General features: G+C 42.8%; 1 protein-coding gene across 6 annotated transcripts in view; it reads left to right on the top strand.

Annotated features, from left to right (window-relative positions):
- Lpp (LIM domain containing preferred translocation partner in lipoma) overlaps positions 1-13,872 on the top strand; it is a 596,469-nt gene that overhangs the window by 573,547 nt on the left and 9,050 nt on the right. For all 6 annotated transcript variants that reach the window (XM_052159121.1, XM_052159118.1, XM_052159120.1 and 3 more), the window contains one exon: positions 8,839-9,017. In XM_052159121.1, coding sequence (XP_052015081.1) covers positions 8,839-9,017 — 179 coding nt within the window. The remainder of the gene's footprint in view (positions 1-8,838; positions 9,018-13,872) is intronic.

The following is a 13,872-nucleotide window of genomic DNA, read 5'->3' as shown; positions in this document are numbered from 1 at the left end:
GTAGCTTTACCTCCCTCCCTTTCTCAGGGATTCTGACACATCTAAGAAAAGTATTTTGGAAGGCCTACCACTCAACAGGGTTACATGCTTTAAAATGACAAATCACCTCTCTGAGCCTTAAGCAGTCGCTATACTAATCTCTTTTTGAATCAAAAGACCTGTTTGTTTGTTTGTTTGTTTGTATATGGTCTCTCATTGACCTGTAATTTTCCCGGTAGGCTAGACTTGATGGCCAGTGAGCCAAGGATCCACCTCTTACCCTTACTTACCAGCACTCAGGTTAGAAGACATGCCACCTGGATTTTGTGTTTCACATTTTCACATGTTGTATGTGGCTTTGTATACCACATGGGAGCAGTTTCTCCAGAGGATGTTGAATTGTCAGAACTGGGCTTCCATAAGACTGGGAGCTGCCATGTGTGTTCTGGATTTGAACCTGGGTCCTCCGGATGAGCAGCCAGTGCTGTCAATGGACAAACCATCTTCCAGCCCCACACACCTAGCTTTATAAAAAACAAACAAACAGACAAACAAAAACCCTCAGTCTTAGTGAATGTACTGGGGTCTCTGTGCTTCCTTGATAAGTACTTTACCAAGTGAGATATCTCCTCAGCTCTACTCTTTCTTAATTTTAAAGCTAATTTATATGATTTAAATATAAACAAAATTCTTTCCTTCGACTTCATAATCCTAGATTAATAACTCTACATTTCTCTGAAATGTTTAGTTGTTCATATGCATGGTCATGACCGAAAACACTGAATTCTCCCACACTACTTTACATACATTTTGTTACAATATTCTACCTGGAGAGTGAGTTTTGTTTGTAGATAGGCTTGTCTAAGCCATCTTTCAAGGGGGCTTAGATAATGATGAAGACTCTGGTTATAACATAACATCAGTTCCAAAGAGTATTAAAATCTATTTTCTTTCCAGTGGCAAATCAAACCCCACCAAAAGAGAGATATCGTCACAAACCACAGAAAGCAGCCTTTCCCCCACCCCCATTCTCAAACGATCGCTCTTTTCTCAGTCACTTCAGGCTGTTCATGTCTTCGGGAGAGCAGCATACCCTGTGCCTTTAATCTTGTTTGGAGATGTGCTCTCTTCCTCTTGCTCTGGAAACTTGGGAATGAAAGGAGTATCTTAGACTTTTCTTTTTTTTTTTATTAGATATATTCTTTATTTACATTTCAAATGTTGTCCCCTTTCCTGGTCTCCGCCCCTGAAACGTCTCAAAACCCATCTCCCTGTTCCCCAGTCAACCCTTCCTGCTTCCCTGTCCTGGTATTCCCCTATACTGTGGCATCAAGCCTTTCCAGGACCAGGGACCTCTCATCCTATTGATGTTCAACAAGGCCATCCTCTGCTGCTATGCGTCTGGAGCCAAGGGTGACACCATGTGTACTATGTGGCTGATGGTTTTGTCCCTGGGAGCTGTGGGAGGACTGGGTGGCTCTTATTGTTGTTCCTCCTATGGCGCTGCAAACCCCTTAGCTCCTTGGGTTCTTTCTCTAGCCTTCCCCATTGGGGACCCTGTGCTCAGTTCTATAGCTAGCTGAGAGTGTCCCCCTCTGTATTTCTCATGCACTAGCAGAGCCTCCCACATGACAGCTATATCCGACTCCGGTCAGCAAGAACTTGTGGGCATCGATAATAGTGTCTGGGTTTTGTAACTGTATATGGGATGGATCACTAAGAGGGGCAGTCTCTGGGCGGTCTTTCCCTCAGATGCTGCTCCACACTTTGTATCTCCTTCTGTAGGTATTTTTGTTCCCCCCTTCTAAGAAGGACCAGAGTATCCATACTTTGTTCTTCCTTCTTCTTGGGCATCATTTGATATGTGAATTGTGTCTTAGATATTCCAAGCTTTTCTTTCTCGTTGTATTTCCAGGATGTACAATACTTCACGCTGTAGGATCTCTGAGATGGTAGAGGGAACTCATTAGAGAGACATATGGAGTGATTGTTAAAGAGAATTTTAAGAAATTTGAAGAATTATAAGCAACAATCCAAAGACTTATACTCAGAAGGAGTTCATATAAAAAATGAAAGTTGAAATTCTTTTACAGAATCCTCAGCAAGGTGTTTTGTAGGTATCATGTGTGTATGTGTGTGTTTGTGTGTGTGTGTTTGTCTATATTTTTCTGTATGTGGCTATATGTGTGTGAATGTGTGTGTGTGTATAAAAAAGGAAGTTATGACATCACAAGAAAATAGTTTTGAGGATTTTGATATCATCTAGCAAAGTTTTGGAGGAAATCATAATTTTTATCTATAAAGAAGAATTTTGATTCTGATTAGAGAGACACAGTTTAGGGATAGCACTAAATTTGCTGTCATTATTTCTAGTACGTTGGAAGCACAGAAACAAATATAAAATCTACATCATGGCATGGATGCAGGAGGATGGCAGCCCACAGTGCGGGACAGATTGTAGGAGATGTGCACTTCAGCTGGGAGGCAGGGCTGTTGAGGCTCTAATTGTCAGCTCCTGGGAGCTCCCAGGGCTGTGTGAAGTCTTTGCTTATAGAGACCCAACAGCATGGCCATTCTCGGGGAAGCCTTCTTGATCGTCAGAACCAAGAATAGATTAACATTCCATAAGTGAGTTAGACAGTGGAATTATTTGAATTTAAATAATTACACTGGCACTTGAGGAGAAATAATGCTGACTCATAGACCAGTCTCTTTCTGTGGGACCGAACTACCAGTCTGTTTTAACACTCTCATTGGAAATGTGCTTCCCACGTTTTACCTCACCGTTCATGTAGACAGTGATGGCATCTGTGCAGAACACTGATGGAAAAGAAGCACCTGCAGACCCAGATGATAACTCATAGACTCTGAGACCCTCCTCTGACCCCTCGTAACCCTCTCAAGTATGGTACACCTGAAACTCACTTAAGCTTGTTGTCTGGCAGGCTTTTACATGGTTACATAAAATAATTTTATTTTAAACAAATTACCCATAATTTGTTGGTTTATCTTCTAATTAAAATTCATGAAGCATCAGTATTATGCAGAAACACCATTGTAAATGCTGGGACCCAACAATGAGTTTTCTGTCTGGTGGTGTAGGAATTTAGGGGGACAGATGGTCTTAAGATCACAATGTATTTCCTGACTTCATTTCTTTGCATGTAACTTGCAGGTAGGAAGCCTGAAAGCCTTCTGTTTGCCATCTAAAGTGTGTCTACAAATATACAGAAGCACAGCCCGAACATAGGGTTGCTCCCCCTATCCCATAGGGAGCCAGGAGGCATGAATCTGCTTCCAGCCATAGGCATGCTCCAGGGCTTGGTTTCTGGGGGACGCCTGGGTGATGGTTTGGGAACAGTGTGGTATTAATCTCCCAGCCTCGATCCCTTGACAGTCCTTACTTCTCTAACCACAGCATTTCAAGGGATGCACATGTGGAAAGTTGTAATCTCTGGACTGACGAAATTATACAGATGCTCCCTGATTTTCTCTTGATCATACTAAGGCCATAATACTCCCTAAAACATGAGATGTTGCCTCATCACCTTATAATCCTTCCTGTTTTGTGATATTGCTCATTTCGCCAAAAATGTAAGATCACATTTTAATGTTAGAAAATTAAAGTTTTAGCACAGCTTCCTTTCTAGTCTTCTAGCTCTGCTTGCGCGTCTGTCTTGATCACAGTGTGCTCACACTGACCGGTGTATTCCTGTCTGACGTGTTGGCGGTAACACCCTCTTCCTTCTCTCGGTGGTGGTTAGTGTTTGTGCTGCCTGCGTGCCTCATTTATATTCAGCAGCTCCTTCCAGCTCTTCTGCCTGGGAATTAGAAAAGTTATTTATATAACACCCAGGGATATAAAAACTACAACCAGATTGTATCTCAGATTTAACAACAGTTGCACTGGGGAGTCTTAAGTACAAGCTTGTGATTTTAGCTTAATTTTTAGTAAAATTTTTGTTTCTCATCACAACTGGAGCATCGGCTTTTCAGAAAAGTTTGTAGCCTGTGCCTTTCAACTACTGATTCCCCGAGTCTTTTCTGCTTCTCTCAAATTTTTACATTTTAACCATACTTTTGATTAGAGTAACTACTCAAAGTAGTGTCTGTTGTAAAATTAATAAAATATAGATCTTGCATTGAGTTTAAATGATATGGTCTTCCACAGCTTGGTACCAGTTCTTACCCAGGACCATGGACTGTACAGACCCAGGGCAATGATGACTATTTATGTGGATGATGTAGTATGTTTCCTGGATATCTCTTCGAGACTGAGGTTCTCATTTGCCCAGTTGCTGGGACTATTGACTGGTGAAGACTCATAGCGAGGTCCCTCTGTGCTAATCATCAGATGAAGGAAAGTACTTCAGCTAGAGTTACACTTCATTCTTGGGGATGGTCTTGTGTCTACTGACTGATACATGCAGCTATAAAGCATCTCATCAAGAGCTTCATGACAGAACAATTCTTCAGGTCATTTCCAGCTGTCATGTCCTCCTTGGAGGAATCCAGGCTTTGGTTGTAGCTCATCATTGATGTCCTCTACCCCTCCTTTAATCTTCCATAGATGCCGATCACAAGGATACTACTCAGTAGCTTCCTGTGTAAAAAGTTTTCAGAATCTGTTCCATAGTCAACACAACCTCAGACTAAAGTTTTAATGGAAAGAGAGAAGAGATCACTTCTTGGCCATGTAGATGTCATAGGGAAACCATCTCAGAAGCAATCCTATGGTAGCAGAGAATGTGATTTATTTTTACTATAACAGAAAGAGAATCAGGAAAGATTTCTTTTCCATGGTAATTGATCTTCCAGCTTCATTTAAAAAGGAAAGAGACCAGATATTTCTAAGCAAAGATAAGTATAAGTTGCCTTGGGTGTGTGCATTGTTTTTTAAAGGTGTAGCAATGAGCTCAGAATGGTGGAGAGAAGGCAAAACTCCCATGGGAGATCAGTGGTGAGGAGGAGGAGCCAAGTCACAAAGCACACTGCTGATTGGGAGGGTCCCCAAGCTGAAGTGTGATCTTCTGCTGGCTACTCACCAGTCAAACATGGTGCTTTGGTCCATATCTAAGTCGTGCTCTGAACACACTTAGAGACATCTCTTTTGCACTAATTCTGTTGAAGCTTGTTTCCTTCAAAACTGTCATTTCACATTCTCTCTATCCTACTTTAGAAAAGCTTAATATGTACAGGAAGAGTCCAGCTTTCTGTTTAAAAATAGCCATGTATAAAAAAGGTACAAAGCTTCCATTGTCGTGCTTAAAACTTCATGATTAGAAAATTTCTGAAAGTCTTTAGTAGGAAGACAGTCATGTGAGTCCCACTTTCAAATGTCTGTCTAGGGATTTTCCACTTGTTTCTAGTATGTATCTGGTAGTCAGAAATTGGCCTTTCTTGCATTCTTATTACTAATAAATAACAGTAAGCTGACGAATTGGGATAAATCATTTTAACCTTGAGAAACCTGAAGTCTAGAGCAAAGAAATTATATGAAAGAAATTATTCTTCTTTATTGTCCTGGCCAGGACACTGCACAGTCTTTAAGAAGCACACACTCCTTGTCTGGCTATATGTAAGTTTTTCAAGCCCCTCTCTAAATTACCAAGAGTCAGGAAAGTAGAAATGCCAACCTCAAGTTCCCTTGTGAGCTCAGTGACCCAGTTAACCAGTAGGCCCTGAGTGTGACCTCACCTGGCCTACAGGAAGTGCAAGCCTGCTCCACCCTGACAGTGTAGAATCGGGATGGACATACAGCAGAGGGAGTTGTCTGGGGAAGCTTCGGGTGCCCTTCATGGCTGTTTGTCTAAGCCAGCTACTTTCTTGGGAACTTTTTTTTTCTTTCTGATTTTGGGAAAGTTTTCATGAGGCTAATTTTAGGCATACTTTCAGCTTGTTTTCTTTGTAGAACTGACCAGATTACCCATGCCCTGAGTAGACCACTCACATAGTAGACCACTCACTTAGTAGACCACTCACATAGTAGACCACTCACATAGTAGACCACTCACATAGTAGACCACTCACTTAGTAGACCACTCACATAGTAGACCACTCACATAGTCGACCACTCACTTAGTAGACCACTCACATAGTAGACCACTCACATAGTAGACCACTCACATAGTAGACCACTCACATAGTAGACCACTCACATAGTAGACCACTCACTTAGTAGACCACTCAGTAGACCACTCACATAGTAGACCACTCACATAGTAGACCACTCACTTAGTAGACCACTCACTTAGTAGACCACTCACTTAGTAGACCACTCACATAGTCGACCACTCACATAGTTGACCACTCACATAGTAGACCACTCACTTAGTAGACCATAATGCTCTCTCTCCCTTAGAAACTGACTAAGCCTGGGATGTTGCTTCTGGTTTTGAGCGAATGAGCTGAACCTCAGCCAAGCCTCAGTACAAACAAAAACATTTTCTGGTCTAGCATATTCTGGTTTATTCAACTCCATTACAGACTGGGTTTTAAAATGAAGGGAGAAAAAGTTAAAACTCACTCACAGAAAAGCAAATCAGAAGCCCCAGGAAGACAATTTCCAGTCACACTAACTCAGATCAGCAGAGTAGACGAAAATAGGGTTGTCCTTTGCCGTGCTTTCCTCCTGGACACCTCTGCTGTTGTGATTTCACCACTTCAAGATGGCAGGAAAGAAGGCTAATTGTTTCCAGGAGTTTAGACTCTGACCAAAGGCAGCTTCAGAACCCCAGGCAGCCACTGGAGAGGATGATGGTAGATTTACCAGTTAATCTGGGGATGCATTCCAGAGTTGGAGGAGGTGGACCAGTGTTGAACCACCATGGTAGTTAAACAAGATTTCTTTATTCATTCTTTCTGTGGGCACTCATCCTCAGCTTGTTTTTATCCCAAGCAGTACACTGGGGCAGAGAAATACATCCTTACAATATAATCCCTTCCTACTGGAAAGATAGCTCAATGCATTAGCTGCTTTTCCAGAGGACTCGGGTTTGAGTCCCAGCACCTACATGGCAACTCACAACTGTCTTAACTCCAGTGGATATGACTCCCCTGCAAAGACATACAGGTCAAATAACAATGCACATAAAAATAATAAGTAATGTTTTGAAAATCCTTAAAGAAAACCAATCCCTTTAATGAAATTACAGTATTGTAAAGAAATGAAATATAGACAGTTAAGTGTTGTAGAAAAATAAATAAATTGAAGTGGGGTAAAAAGAAGTAGTGTAGTCAGGTAGGTAATAGAAGAGCTTTCTAACCTGTACATTGGAAGAGTTCCCAGAATTGCCCTTGCCAGAGTTCATGGACTCATGCATCAAGATGTAAAAGCTTGGTATTTCTTGAGTAGGAATGCCAGTGGGCACGCTGGGTTGATGCTCTGAAAAGCTGAGCCTAGAGAGGGAAGTCGGCTGCCATCACACTACAGGGCCATGAACGCCTGACATGGTTACATCCATGGTTCAGAAAGTAAATTGGGCATCTTTCTGGGGGGAAAGGGGTTACTTCAGTTTGCAGGGCCCTTGTTAACACTCTGCAGGCATCTCTCCCCTCAAAGTATTTAAAGATCTCAGAGCAGGAAGGCAGTTCTCCTTCATTTTCATGCTCCATCCACTTTGGTGTCTAGCTCTTTACGTCTACACCCTAATTTGATTCCCAATGCTAGTGAGTCACTTCAGATGCTTTATTTAGAGAATAACCCATCACATGTGAAATAAGATCATCCACAGTCTGTGGGGTGGGATTAGTAGTTGACCTTGCTGACCTGCTGAATATTAGCTCTTAAGGTTCACATTTATTCCTAAGGCCCATCATATTTTCAAATCCAAGTGAATCTTCGTTCATTTTTACAGCCAGACTACCACTTTATGTTCAACATTTCTTTCAGGAGTTCATTTAGCCTGAATTTTGAGGTTTTAGATGGGAGTGTTGATTAGGGCTGTACGCAGGGCATGGACTTTTCTCAGTCATTACACAGATTAAAAAGTTAGGGGCTATTAGTGACCCTACTAGGTCGTTATGGTTTCAAGTTCAACTTGAAATCATAAAGCAATCTTCTAAACATAGAACCTGTGTGATTGTACTGGCTGGTTTTGTGTGTCAACAGGCTAGAGTTACCACAGAGAAAGGGGCTTCAGTTGGGGAAGTGTCCCCATGAGATCCAGCTGTGGGGCATTTTCTTGATTGGTGATCAAGGGGGGAGGGCCCATTGTGGGTGGTGCCATCCCTGGGCTGGTGCCCTTGGGTTCTATAAGAGCAAGCTGAGCAAGCCAGGGGAAGCAAGCCAGTAAGGAACATCTCTCCATAGCCTCTGTGTCAGCTCCTGCTTCCTGACCTGTTTGAATTCCAGTCCTGACTTCCTTTGGTGATGAACAGCAATGTGGAAGTATAAGCTGAATAAACCCTTTCCTCCCCAACTTGCTTCTTGGTCAGGATGTTTGTGCAGGAATAGACAGTGATGCACTTCAGTGAATACATCTAACCTACCATGTGTTTTTATAAATAAAGTTCTACTGAATTACAGGCCCCTTGCTTGTGTGTTCTCAGAAGAAGCCATTAGCCTGGGGTAAAATGAGTTGTTGATACCACGGATCCCTACTATCTGAGCCTTTATTTAAAAAAAAAGAAAAACAACTTGTCATCCCTCTTTGTGTAGTAGAATGGAATGTCGTAGGAGAAAAGACAGCAGGCGTCCTAAAACAATGGTTTGCCACTCAGTTCCTGGGTGATCCCTGCAGACCCCCTGTGCACATCACTTTGATATTGCCGATGCTGCTGCAGACGGCGCTCCCTAGTGTGTGGTGGTCAACACTGAAGCCACACTGTCCTGCTAAGCAGTTGTCTTTCTTTCCTCAGAATACACTGGAGCAGTGCAGTGTGTGTTCTAAGCCCATCATGGAGCGGATCCTCCGTGCCACCGGGAAGGCCTACCACCCCCACTGCTTCACCTGCGTCATGTGCCACCGTAGCCTGGATGGCATCCCATTTACTGTGGATGCCTGCGGTCTCATTCACTGCATTGAAGACTTCCACAAGTAAGCGACCCGCGACCCTCTGACCTGCCAGTCCTCTCCACATGTGCTCTTGCTGCCCACCACTCTCTGTGCTTCCTTCTGAGCTATGAACTCTGGGATTTAGGGAGATATTCCAAGAGTGATCTCCAGAGCATGGATGGATGTTGGGGGGGGGGGTCTCTGTTGTCCTCCCAGATAAGGAGGACTTGATTCAGGTAGATGCATGGTGTGGCCATTGGCACGTTGCACAACTCACAGCTCTTCAATTTAGTTATTACACAAAACTAGTCCTAATGGTCTCCTTTGTTTTGTTTTGTTTTGTTTTGTTTTGTTTTGTTTTTCAAGACAGGGCTTCTCTGCATAGTCCTGGCTGTCCTAGAATTCACTCTGTAGACCTGGCTGGCCTTGAACTCAGAAATCTGCCTGCCTCTGTCTCCCAAATGCTGGGATTAAAGGTGTGCGCCACCACTGCCTGGCCCTAATGGTCTCCTAACTATCACAACCTCTCCATGCTTATCACTGTACTATTAGGAAGAGCTTGTAAACAGATGGTCACAGAGAGCAGTTCCATCCCACAGTTGCAGTGTGAGAGGCAGTCGCATATCATAGTCAACGTATCCTCACCCTCCTCCCTGACCAAGGCTTTGTGTGCCTCGATATGTTTCCTGATGACTTCAATTAATGAAGTATTGTGGCACATTTTGAGACGGATCCTGAAAACATATGACTCCTCTTCATGTCTCTGATTTCATAGCCCCCCTCTGTCTTCTATCCCAACTGCAGGTTTTGGAAAATGGCAGCTTTGTATTTTTCTTCAAGTGCTTGTTGGCTGGGCTAACCAGTGCGTCCCACCACTGCACGTGTATTATGGTCTATGTGGGAAGCTTCAGGTATGGCCTGTGCGAGGCAGTAAGGCCTCCTTGCTTCTGTTTGCTGGGCAGCCGCTCTGTGAGCGGTTTGTAAGACTCCCAAGGTTGAAGTACATTGCTGACCACTTTGGGCTCTGCTCTGACGCTCAAGCCGGGCTGTGGGTTTCTTCCCCCACTGTTGATTGTCAGCGTCCAGAAGGTACTTTCCACAAGCAGTTTGGGGACCTGAGACTCATATTTTAAAAATGAATTTCCTGACCACTCTCCCAAGTAGCAGTGAAAGCAAAAACCTCACCAAAAGATGTGAGGCTGAATGAATTAAAAAAAAAAATCAGAAGAAGAAAATTTAAACTTGAATTAGACAAGAAAAGGCTCATTTTTAAAGGGCAGTCACAGCATAAATTGTACTTCACTTTATTGCTATTTTTAGCTTGTAATTACACATGAAAAAAAAAACCTGCATCTATTTAAGGGAAGTGAAAAGAAGCCAGAGCGGAGTGTTTTTCTGTCACCGTTCTCTCCTCTCTGAGAGTGATCCAAGGAAGACAGATATCTGTAAGCAGGGCACACATGTTTGTGTTGCTGGAAAAGCCTGAGATGTTACACCCCTCAATTAAAAGGGGAAATCAGTTCTGACAAATGTAGGTTTATGCCGCTGCCATTTCTCTTTCTTTCTAGTGGTGGGAAGCATAATTAGTGACTTGTGACCAGTGACAGAAGCCTGTGGGTCTGAACACTCCCGCAAAGCAGGCCTGAGCGACTGGACGGGAAAGAAGATACATATCTCAAGTCCCGCCCCTCCCCTCTCAGTGCACAGGAAAAAAGTTATTTTTAAAAATATAATGTCTGCACAGTTGGAAGTTATGGGGGCAGGTGGATATTGCCCTTCTATGGGGAAGAAAAAGAAAAGAACATATCCCAGAATGTTTGCTGCTTCGCTTTGAAAGTACTAGAATACTGACTGGGTAGCTTTCAATCATGGGGTGCTAGCCTTTCAACACAGGATACGTGCCTTCCATCAAGGGATGCTAGCCTTCCAACATGGGGTGGTAGCCTTTCAAGATGGGGTGCTAGCCTTCAATCGTAGGGTGCTAGCCTTCCCTCAAGGGATACTAGCCTTCCACCATAGGGTGCTGGCCTTCCAACATGGGATGCTAGCCTTTCAATCTGGGGTACTAGCCTTCCAGCATGGGGTGCTAGCTGTCTAGGATGGGGAGAGTTACCTCATGGCCAGGGAGACCAACAAAGGGGCAGAGCCTGCTTCTCTACTTTGAAAAGCTTCTTTTTGACTATTCTGAGTGGGTCTCTTGTGAGCTTTCGGGACACACATCTCAGTTTGGTTCTCCTCACATTCACAAACTTCCCTCTATGTGCCAGAAGCTGTGTTGAGTGCTGAAGGAAAGGCCAGACACAGAGAGCCCGATAAAGGTCTGTGTCATTGCTGGGCCTGTGGAAGGAGGCAGGGTGTGTGGGTATAACCAGGATACAGGCAGAAAGGGCAGCACCTGCAGGACAGCTGCTCTGTCCTCCTCAGAACTCATCATTTGGCTCAGGGATCCAGGCAGACCTCAGGCAAGCAGGGGAAGGAGTGTGCTACATAAGAAACAAGGGGGTTGTTGATAGAGGATATAAGGGTTGTCTATGGAAAAGCCTCTCAGATGTCATCTCAGAGCTTCTCACGTGAAGGGTAGAATCATGAGATTTGCCTAATGGGCCATTTGGTTAAGGTTGACTCATGTCTACAGCCTGGGAATTGAACTCTTTCACAGACCTGATCAGTAGCTACTAAGCACTCTGTAGTTAAGGTAATTACCTTAGGTTCTGTACACAGTGTGTAGAGGTGAGCAATGAGTGCATACACACACACACACACACACCATACACACCATTCGTACATACATACATACATACATACATACATACATACGTGCAAACATACATACATACATAGTCTCCTCATTTTACTGACATAACTGTATTCAAAGCTAAACTTATCTATTTAATAAGACTTCTTTGATCTTACTGCTCCTTATTCCTAGGGATAATGCCACCTCTATATTTGAGTAATTTTGTAAGTCTATATAGTGGTGTTGGACTTGTAATTACCTATACATATGAATAAAGTTTTATATTAACCAATTTAGATTTCTTTTGCAACTAGATAGACTATATGTAAAAAGTTCTATATATAAAAATACAGAAGCATGAAGAATTTCCTATGAAACCCCTGCTGGAATATTGTTGAATCTGTGTTTCTAGTGCCCAGGCACTGGTGATACCCAGGACAGTCAGCTTAAACTGTTGGTGTGTGACACATCCACAATGCCCTGTGGTTTCTTGGCAGAGATGTCACCTGTGGTCTTAGTGAGACTTCCTTCCCCTATGAAAAATACCTGCGAAGAGATGATCTATGAGCCCGTGACTTTCAGAATCTTTAGTCTGTAGTAAGCTGGTTCTGGGTTTCTGGGTTTCTGGAGGCACTGAAGAAAGGCACAGTAGAAAAGGGCTATTCACCTCATGCCTGCCAGGGACAAGATGTGTCCTAGTGAGTGACCTGCTCACTCTTACAAACCTACCTCCTATGTCTCCGCTACCTCCTGATGACACCATTGCACTGTGACTCCAATACTTGACTAATACTCTGTTGAAGTCTTAAGCTGCCACAATCCAGTCACCTCCCAAAGGTTCATCTGGCAACTAAGGCCTAAGTCTATGAGCCGGAAGGGAACATTACAAATACAAACCATAGCACTGATCCATGTGGTCATTTAAGTTAGCATTCATTTGTTAATTGCCTAAAATATGTTGGATATGAAATGACTAGGTTCATGGCTCCCTTGACTGAAGAATAGAAGTGATAAAAAATACTTTCTCATAAGATGACTATCAACAGAAAATAATAACATGTGTACAGTGCTTAACAGAACTTTAGTACATAATAGGCACTTACTAAACAATAACCAAGAACTGCTTTCACTGCATTTTAATATTTATTAGTGTCTACTTGGCAACTTAAGTGCTGGAAAACACCCCCTCGGATCATGAACACTGTAGTGGCAGCTCCTGCCTCTCCGCTTTGCTAAGGATGATTGGTCAGAAAGGACATAGCTTCAGACTGCCTAGAAAGGACCAGAGACTAGACATAAAATCCAATAATGTATGAAGTAAACAGTATGGCAGGTGTTCCTGTCATTGGGTATTGCTCTAAATTCTCTTGTATGAGCCAGTCATAGTGGTCAGCAAAGACAGAGAAATAATCACTACCTAAAATGGTTAAAAAAAAAAAAAGAGCAGAGGAGGAGGAGGAAGGAGGAGGAGGAGAAGGAAGAAGAGGAGGGAGGAGGAGGAGAAATTGAATCCTAGAGGAATACATGTACCTGGGAAACCAGCAAGGCTGTGGTTACTTCTGCCCTCCCAGCATCCTGGTAGCTGGGGAGAGGAAGTTTTAAAGTTAATTTCAGAAGCCTGGCTATTTTACTACTGATAACCCAGATTCAAAAATAATCAGGTAATTCAAAGCAGTTTTTTCCCACCGAATATCAACTTCTTGCATAAAATATCAATTACAACAACCCTGATTACTACTGCAGTTGTACCATGATCCTCTTAATTTTTCTTTCACAGCAATCAATCGATCTCCTGCTTAATTCATATTTATTTAGATTGCAGCCATACAGATGCCTTTTGGGTGCCTTCAGGAAAATTAAAATGTACAGAGAGAGTATAATGTATGTAAAAACTCTTTGACAACCATGAAGTTCTCAGCAGAGTATTAGATTACTATCATTATTTCCTTTTAAGTCTTCCTACAAGTAGATAAATTTTATCATCATTAATCTTAAAACCATTACCATGAAAACTTTAGTAACTTTCTCAATTTCCACATCCCCTTTCTCTCTCACTGGATTTGAGGTGTTGAAACACTAGCCCAAGCTAGGTGGGAACTTAGGATGATCCTCCTGCCTCAATGTCTCCAGTCCTAGGATTTCAGCTGTTTTGGTTCTGTG

This window comes from Apodemus sylvaticus, chromosome 15 (genome assembly GCF_947179515.1).
Source record: "Apodemus sylvaticus chromosome 15, mApoSyl1.1, whole genome shotgun sequence".
NCBI classification, from domain to species: Eukaryota; Metazoa; Chordata; class Mammalia; order Rodentia; family Muridae; genus Apodemus; species Apodemus sylvaticus.
The sequence above is the reverse complement of the archived record's forward strand: the minus strand, read 5'-3'. Positions and strand labels throughout refer to the sequence as shown.